The 9,605-nt window shown below is 32.2% G+C and overlaps 1 protein-coding gene across 1 annotated transcript; it reads right to left on the reverse strand.

The window, feature by feature from the left end:
* Positions 1–2,534: 2,534 nt before the first annotated feature.
* Positions 2,535–6,230, reverse strand: LOC125811149 (DNA cross-link repair protein SNM1). Its single transcript, XM_049490657.1, has 9 exons — positions 5,935–6,230; positions 4,596–4,776; positions 4,235–4,474; positions 4,006–4,150; positions 3,486–3,620; positions 3,344–3,410; positions 3,160–3,237; positions 2,957–3,009; positions 2,535–2,787 (listed from the first exon to the last, which is right to left on the reverse strand). The coding sequence occupies exons 1-9, from the start codon at positions 6,167–6,169 to the stop codon at positions 2,689–2,691; spliced, it is 1,233 nt and encodes a 410-aa protein (XP_049346614.1). The 5' UTR covers positions 6,170–6,230; the 3' UTR covers positions 2,535–2,688.
* Positions 6,231–9,605: the final 3,375 nt, after the last annotated feature.

The raw sequence follows: 9,605 nt of genomic DNA on the forward strand, positions 1-9,605 counted from the left end.
CAAAACTATAGTAAGATCACTAAGAAGTTTCAACAAAAGAAAATATTTCCATACTCATTTCAAGCATATTACACTTGATACTTACTACTTTCATGTATTGAGAAACAAAACAACTCTACCAAATATTTAATAGATAATAAAATATCTACTTCGAGTATTTGCAACATTCTCGAATTTAAAGGACCGTCTGAATTCTTTATAAGATTTCTCTCTTCTCTAAGCTTTGGTAGAATATAAGAGCCAATGTCCAAAAAAATGACAAAATGCTTAATTAAGACTATGCAAAAATCTATTGTCATCAAAATTAATTTACACAAAATGCTATGATTTTATCCAATCGCTCGGCTTGTTGCTTGAGGTGCACAAAAAGGTGTGGTTGTCTGCAGAAGACGACAAGGTACAATCAGCGAGCAGCTCAATAAACCTATTTTCTATTTCTCCCTAATGAGAAGGATAAGTAATTTTACCACCAAATAAAATGGTATCACATATTTAAAATCACAAGTTTCAAAAGTCTTTAATTTTTTTTTTACATTTTTCTGCTCAATCAAACTATGTTATATTAGATTAAAAAACACAAGTATTTCTTGCACTTCTTATCGTTCTTTGCCAAACCACTTGGTTAGCTGTCAGCTATACAGTATTGATAAAATGTTAGTTTCTTCATAAGTCACAAAGATGAAACTACAGCTTTCACTGCTTCATTTGTTGGTCCTGATAGATAAGGATTTACTTTAATTGAATGAAGTAATGTTATCTCTTCATTAAATATATTTACCTGTAAGTTAGTGAAGGAGCGAGTAGCCTCTCCCTAATAAAGGGTGATGCAGCCGATAAGTACATTTACCCTGAAGCAATCATTAATCTAAAAGTGAAGAAGATGAAATGACGTGTCCAATTATAACCTTAAGTGATCCTCAGATTGATCACCGTATCTGGTCTTGTAGACAGCAATCTACATTTGGAGAAAAAGTTGAGACTCTGAGCCTTAAGAAATGCAATAGTTCGGATCGAATGAACAAAAAACACAGATTGTTGTAGACCTCACTGACATTGTTGTTTCTGTTGGTTGTAGACCAAAACGTCTCAAGAAGAAAGACCAAAAATTCTAATTTATGTCTTATCAATAAGGTACTTACAATTTATGGGAAGAGAACAGTACAATCCATGAGTCCGGAGCCTAAAGGGCAAAAAAAAATTGTCAAAAATTTCAAAAGGGCACATCATTTTTTATTCTAGCCAAAAGGGACGCAGCGATATTCCTATGACAAAATGACGAAATAGCAGCGATTTCGTCTAAATTTTTTTTATTTTTTTTAATTGATTTTGTAAAAAAAAATAAAAAAATTTAATTAAAAATCGCTGCTTTTTCTTTAAAAAAACTAAAATGGCACATTAAAAAAAAATTAACCAAAAGGGCTTCTGACAAAACAAAAATAAAAATCGCTGCATATTTTCTCAAAAAAAAAAAACTTTTTTTCTTCAAAATCGCTGCTATAGCAGCGAATTTGGTTAAGAATTTAAAAAAAAAAGTTTTTTTTTTAATTTAATATTCTTTTATTATTATTTATGATATATAATTCAATTTTCCTCATGCTTCAACAATTTTATTGAGTATACTGTCGTCTTGTTTATCATTTTTATATTATTAATAAGTAATAATAGGCACGAAAATAATAGCACTTGGCATGAAAAACGCTGCCCCTGCAGCGATGTGTAAGAAAAAAAAAAATTCTGACTTAAAATTGCTGCCACAACAAATTTTTTTTCTTTTTTTTTTACAATGGCAGCGATTTTTAATTAAAAAAAATAAATAAAAATTTAGACGAAATCGCTGCTATTTCGTCATTTTGTCAGAGAAAAATCGCTGCTGACACATCAATTTTGCCCTTTCGGCTAGAATAAAAAGTGATGTGCCCTTTTGGATTTTTTGACAAATTTTTTTGCCCTTTAGGCTCCGGACTCCTAAAAAAGGACGGAGGAGAAGCAACATGCAACAAAACCAACAGACAGAAAAATTAGAACAGGTCAACACCCCTAAATTCCAGTCTGAAGAAGCGTTTCTCATGAAAACCTAATCGATTTTGCTGCCTGCAAGACCAGAGATTGAGGAACTCGAAAAAGATCGAACAGAATTCTGGAAACACCTTCAAATTGATTGAGAAATTCTAGTAGTAATATTAACAAATCAAAAGCCAATGGGAAAGAACAACGTGAACTGAAAGTATGCAAAACAAAAGGCGAGATAGATGAGTATATTTAGGCAAGTAGAAAAGGCACCAATGTTTATGTAGTAGTTGAAAGATAACCAATTCTCATTTAGAATAAGTTTAAAAGGCCTTTTTTTAGCCTTTTGCTCTACATCTCCTTAATCAAACCCTATTTACAAATGAATGAAGCTCTAGGACATTGGTTGGACTTCTGAGTTGCAAAAAAATTGATTACTACGACAAATTCCTGGGATTTAAAACTACCTTGCATGGAAGGCAATCAACAAGAATGGAGGCCAAGAGATTTTTGACTCACCATGCAAGCTTAATAGAGAGATTAAAAACATTTTTTACAACTGTATAACCACCACTGTCCATTCCCATTTCAATAACCTATCTAATCCACTTCCTAATCTTCAGAAGAATTAGAAAGAATAGAATAACCAAACTAGACAACTCCAGAAGAACAACTCCTCTTTCAGGCTTTCAGCCACTGCTGGAAGTATGATTGCATCTTGCCACGATTAACAGCATTTCCAACATTCACAGTAGGAATTATCTTTTCTGGCCTCAGAAACTGCAAAACCAAATATTTTCATAATTGGGATAGAGCAATATTTTGTAAAATTTCAAAGGGAACTAGCTCCAGAAGACTGAAACATCCACTTGGTATTTCTAACAGTTGGCAAAGATGACATTAACTAAATATTCAAGAAGCAAAAAGAATTGTACAAAAACATCTTAACCTGCACAAATTCCTGCAGCTCTATGAAATTAGAATGCTCACTATATGGAACACCTGCAGGAAATTAATGCAGTAGAAGGGTTGATTCAATGCCTCAGCCAACTAGGAACCACAAAAAGCAGTCGTAACATTAAGTAAATAATACAAATTATAAATAAAAATATGTAGAATTTAAACCTCCCAAGAAGCACCTATTTATCTCACCATAAATAGTGATGTTGCCCTTAGAAGTGGGTTTTATTAAGTTTAGATTCTCCCCAATGGTCTCTGAGTAAGTCCAACCTGTATAAATGTAATGGTAATTGGTAAGGAACTTTTGCATGAAATAAGGGACAAAAACCCACTAAAATAGATGGGTCACAAGCTATAAGTAACAAATATGAGTCACCTGTTGGTCGGAATGACAACATGCTAGTGTACTGTCCGTCTTGTGATGCCAAATAACGCTGCAGAATCTTGGGAAACATCAACAGAAGAAGTTATAGAAAAGGAAAACCCATCAATCATCTAAAGAAGGTGCTCATGCAGACCTCAAATCTCAAGGATGATATAGGCAATATGTGCAAAGGTGTATCTTTTCCATTTGTTGACAGATTTTCAGAAATTCCAACCCAACCAAAAGATCGAAGAATGCGCCTCCTGGAGGCATTTGCATATATTTTTACCTATGAAATAGTTATTATAAACCCGGTCAGCTAATATTTTGTATAGAAGTTCACTTTATTATGCAAATAGACAGCATAAAGTTCAGCTTTATTGAGCACATTGTAGGCAAACTTGTAACAAATTGTTGCCTTGTCCCAGAAAGACAAATGAAATTTCAATAGTTTGGTGCCATATGGCATGCTATTCATCCAGAAGGAATTTAGAAACCTAAGTTATAGTAGCAAAGCAGTTTCATCTTCTGCAAAATGGTCAATGTATTTTTTTTTCTAGCAACTCATTAGCTCTTAAGCCTTTGATGCCTTCGTAGAGTTGCTAGATATTCATCAAGTCATAATATGGATTAAAAACATAAAGATATCAAGAAATTCTCAGAATCTAAGATACCCCCAGTGCCTTGGAAATTGCAGAATACACATGTTCTTTTCCAATGCTGTATGCACCAACAACCACGATGGTTTTTGGATGATTATTCAAATATCTTCTCGTGACACCTACAACAAATTCCAAAACATCTTCTTTTGAAGGAAACCTGAAATAGATATCTCCAAGAAATTAACATCTAGCACAACTGTTAACAACATGCATCCACGACATAGAACAAAGAGAATTGCACCTGTACTTTGGATTGCAATATGTTGTGTCAAGGTAAAGTATATTAATACGTTGGCTTGCAAGAACTGGATATGCTTGCATCAGCTTTGAAGCCCTAAAGTCTCCAGTGTGCAAGTAACATTGTCCATTTGGGAGACGGAAGTGAATGAGAGCAGCACCAGGACAGTGATTAGCATCAAGCATAGTAATTTTGATTCCATTAAGGCTGTACTCAGTACCTAATTCCAGAGGACAGATAAAACTGCAAAAGAATCAGCAGAACCTAACTGCCCTGTACAATTGTTTGAGGTGGGAAGGAGTAAAATAACCCAAAAGAAATTTTTCTTGCTAATACACTTGACAAGGGGAAAAAGAGTCCTTACGATGGACTAACATAAAGACAGATTCTAAGCAAGCGAGCAGTGAGGTTGGTACAGTAGATAGGTCCATGTGACCATCCTTTGGTCAAGCCAATATAATGATCAGCATGGAAGTGACTAAGGAAATAGGCAGAGCAGCCTTTGACTGAACCATAGCAGAATGCATCAACAGTGAAGGGCGTTCCTGCATGAATGAAGGACTAGTAAAAAGTTGAATAAAAGATGATTGAAGTAGTTGATATATGAGAAAATAATGAAAACCAGGACATAGGTTAATATCAGTCAAACAAAAAACATACAGAGCTTAGAAACTGAAACAACAAGGCATGTGCTTGGAGTTTTAGGCTAAATTCATCCCTTAATTATGGCCTAAATATAAGATACATTCTTGTATTATCTCATTGCACAAAAAATATCCTTGTACAATTTAGAAAGTTGCAAGTTTCCTCCTTCCATCCATTTCTGTCAAAAATCTCACGGCACAAAAACAAATATGTCAAGCACGTGGCTTTACCCTTAAATAAGGCTTCAAAATCTTGCAGTTTCTTTTGATGGGAACATCAAAGAATACCAAATTCACCCCAACACCAAAGAATATTAAGTTTTATTAGTCCAGGTTTATGGCACCACTCCCAGAAAGTATAAAAAAGTTAATCAATACTTCATCTTTCTCTTAACTTTAATAGGAAATTATATATATAGAGAGAGAGTTGAATTCAGAATTTAGAGTCAATATAATATTTAAATTTTTATGATACCAATGCAAATGAGAATGGTGCCTCTCAAGGATACCAATCTTTAGAAGAAGGCAAAAATAATCCTACTTTAGTTTTGTTTTAATCTATCTAGCATCCAAATTCTTCTTAATGTATTGTTAAATGAATGCAACATTGGATCTATTCAAACCCAAAATCAGAAAAGAAAATAAGAAAATTGGCAAATCTTCTCTGACATTTCATCAAACACGTAATGGACATCTTAACACTGACTTAGAAAATCTTGGTTATATCTAATTGTTCTTAGGAAACTATAATTTCTTTCAGAATAATGACAAAAATGGCGAAAACATTTAACAATTAAAGCACTATAAGAACAAGAAAGAAGAGAAATTTTCAAAATGACAGCATCTAAATGAAAATTTCGTCAAAAAAGCTTTAGGTTATTTTAGAACTAAAAAGCTAAGTTTTTGAAGCCTCCTACTTGCTGGATCCTGGAGGTGGAAGACAATCAGGACTAGGGTGGGAAAAGTCACACATCTGGCACGTTCTTTTTGGTTGGTGTCGTTAGTTAAGAAGAATGAGTAGAAGTAGAAAATGAAAAATATAGAGTATGGTGGTGGAACTTGGAATCCTCTTATAGAAGGGGCAAAGGCGCTGTTGGTTTTTGCGGGAAGCAAGAGAAGTAGCTGTGGAAGGTCGCAGATCAAGGTTAGGATTCTCAAGCCCCCACAACTGGAATAGATTCTTCTGTGTCAGTCTCCTCCTCTTCTTGTCAGCGCCTCCCTTACAGCCGTCAACACTATCGGGTTGGGGTAAACAGTCGTCGAAATAAGAATCCGTCTCTTTCAGCTTCTCCATTTTCGATCGAAAAATCTCTTCTACTCAAATGGAGTTTTTCTTCTCATTTCTTTCTGATTCCAACGTGGACCTTTCTAGTCCTTTCCTTTAAAAGAAGGGCTCGAAAATACATCACTTTGGGCGGGCAAGTTAAAAATTCAAATTTCAAGACAACTTTGTTGAGTTTCATGATTTGTTTCTAGAATTTCACTTGCATCATTTCAACCTCAACGAGTATTTTCAAAAGCTCCACGGTAGTTCCAAATGCACAAAAAAATCATTGGTAACTTCATGAATAATTGGGTAATTTCACAAATGATATCTAATTTCGGGGATAAATGTTGCTAGAGTTTAAACTGCACATTTCAACTCTATGAATTTCACTAGCAAAAGCTTCAAACCCAAGCAAGTAGTACTACAATTTCTTACAGATAACATTAAAAATTTAGAGCTCGTTTGGATTGGCTTAAAAATTGATCAAATCTACAAGTCATTTTTAGCTTTTGAAAGTATTTGACAAAGTTAAAAATAACTTTAAAAAGTCGGTCATTTTCAATTTTATTTTAAGTTATTTTTATATTTGTCAAATACTTAAAAATATATGTGACCAATTTTTAAGTCAATCAAAACACTCTCTTAGAATGACAATGCGAATATTTGCACAAATTGGGAAAAGACATAAATTCCCCCTTAACTTGTATCGAAAAGTCAGTTACACGCTTAAACTGTCATGATGACCTATTACACACTTATACTATTTAAAAGTGAATTTATTTATCCCTTAAAATTGACCTGGCAAAATTGAAAAAAATAAAATAAATTATGAGCGTTAGATAATTATTAAAATTTTAAAAAAAACACATAATTTTCCTTATACCCCACCCCTCACATGTCTTCTTCTTCATACCCCACCCTTCTCAATCTTCTTCACACCCAAATAAGCTTCAAATGCATCAGTGACAAGAAGCAATCTAATAACGAGTTATTCAAAAACGCATCTTTTTTATCCATAAACCTCCCAGCAAGAAATCAAAACAGTACCAGGTGTGGATTTTTATTTGTCTTTTTCACATCATCAATGAGGTAAAAATTTTGGGGTTTCTCAGTCGCCGAAGCTATGGCGAGTTTTTTTGAGTAAACAAGATGAATGATCAATTGAAAAGGGGAAGAAAATTATTTTTCTATTATCCCTATCTTTTAAGAAACCTACATGACGAATATAGAAAAGGAAAAAATAATCTGCCCAAATATGAAAAATATTTGCAATTTGAAGCTCGATTTTCATGGTCAATCAATGGAAGAAACTGTAACAATTTTCTTGTGGTTCATTTTGGAATGGAAGAAATTCTTCCACTCCACGAATCAGCTTCGAATTTTGGAAAGTTTTCTTGACGGCCGTTGTAGAAAGCTTCTTCTTTGCAATATGAAGATATAATTATTAGAGAATTTTACTAATTAATTGGTGTAAAATATAGTTAACAAAAGAAAAACAAAAAAAAAAATAAAAAAATTATAATTTTTGACATGGCGTTGACGTATCGCTAATGTGGCAACGAGCGTAATACATCACATATTATAAAAGTGGTGTTACACGTCCTAGAATGATATTAAATTCACTTTTAAGTAGTAAAGTGTATAATATGTCGTCATGATAGTTTAAGCATGTAACTGACTTTTCATGATAAATTCAAAAGGGATTTTATGTATTTTCCCGCACAAATTGGATGATTTAAGACCCCATTTGAATTTTGACTAGTGAGAAATTACATCATGAGATGTGTTTGTTAATAAGAAAATAATTGTATATCAATTTTTTTTTAACTTACCTAAACATGAGATTTGTTTAATGATTATAACAATAAACAAATGACTCCTAATAACTTCAATATAGGAGAAAAAAATGTTTTATTATTCATTCACTAGTAATATTATGTTAAAAATAATGCTAAATAAAATGCATAAAAATGATTCACAAGTATTAAATGTTCTGATACTCAAAGTTACTAGCTTTAACAACGTAGGTATTAAAAAATAAACTTTTTTGGTAGCTTGCCAATTAAATACATCAGAGTTAGGATAAATATAGTTATTTACTATTTATTCCTCGCAAGTTAATTCGTTATAATTTTATTATCTAGTCAATTCAGTATATGTTACTGTAAACCACATGTACAAATTCAATTGTATCATTTTAAGTTAGTAGTTGCCTATCTGTGTGATTGGTGCTTCGGCTTCGTAACTGCATGCTAAAATTTTGGACTTCATTTAATTAAGAATGTTTCTGTTCAGGACCTTTTGGGACATGTTATAAATAAATTCTAAATGCAAGACTTTTGAGCTTTAGGGGTAGAGAAAAGTTCACAATACAAGATTCCTTGTTTTCTTTCAGATTTGATTCAATACGTAAGTTCTAATCAATCGTTACAAATAATATTTTTTTATTATAATCTTTGATGTTCTTGTATTCTATTATATGAAGTGATTTTCTTATAGAATCTTGACAGACACTATATATGGATGGTTAACTTTGGATTTTAATTTTTTGTTTTCATGTTTGAATACATTTATGAAGTTCTAATTATATTGAGAATCTATTCACTATTTCTTTAATCGAAAGAGAAAAATTTTAGAGCAAAAATTTTCATTAGCTTGTTTGGTTTAAATCTCGATTTGTTTTAAGTACTCGAAAAAGGTTGTTGAAATTACTGATTGAACCAATAAGAAAAATATTTGGAAGACGTTCATGAGACTAAACGCTAACCATGTTTTTGCATATATATGTCTGCTGCCTATGATTAGTTTATTTTATAAAGTTTAGATTCAATCGAAAGAAGTATCTAGACTTTAGAGGAATACTCCAATGGACTATTGAATTCGTGAACAATAGGACTTTAGATGTGACTATAAAAAAGAACCATATCTCAATAATAGTCTTGCTCTTGTCTTGTCTACTACCCTATTATCATATTGCTAATATTTGTATTTGTCAATGATTTGTTTACCGTTTATTCCTGACTAGTTAATTTGTTATAATTTCATTATTTGAACAATTCAATTGACGTGTCCTTAAATTACATGTATAGATTTAATTGTATCGTTTTAAGGGTAAAAAGATGAAGTAGGCATTTGACTGTAAAAATCAAATATTGTTCATTTTTATTTGAAGTTGTAGTTTGAGTTGTGTTTGGTCGTACTTTTACAAAGAATTTAGAATTTGAATGTACTTTTAAAAAAATAAATGATTTATACCTCAAATTTCTAAAACCAGCAAATCATCCAACCTGACTTGAAACATACAACTAAATTTGAAAGAGATATTCAATAAGTTAGATTTCATATCTTAAAAACCTGACTCGAAAGATAAAAGACAATTTAACTAACTTTTAAAAATAATATTTCACAATAGATAGTGATATAATGTCATAGATATACGAGCAACTACATGCTATTACAGTTT

This window comes from Solanum verrucosum, unplaced genomic scaffold (assembly GCF_900185275.1).
Source record: "Solanum verrucosum unplaced genomic scaffold, falcon-dt-bn FXZP01000032.1, whole genome shotgun sequence".
NCBI lineage: Eukaryota > Viridiplantae > Streptophyta > Magnoliopsida > Solanales > Solanaceae > Solanum > Solanum verrucosum.

Bases quoted from the DNA above. Each gene is read 5' to 3' on its own strand.
- LOC125811149 (XM_049490657.1), bottom strand. From the start codon at position 6,169: ATGGAGAAGCTGAAAGAGACGGATTCTTATTTCGACGACTGTTTACCC. The intron at 4,151-4,234 runs GTGCAATTCTCT...TATCTATTTCAG, and splicing joins TATTGCAATCCAAAGTACAG to GTTTCCTTCAAAAGAAGATG. The intron at 3,621-4,005 runs GTATCTTAGATT...ACTATTTCATAG, and splicing joins CAATTTCCAAGGCACTGGGG to GTAAAAATATATGCAAATGC.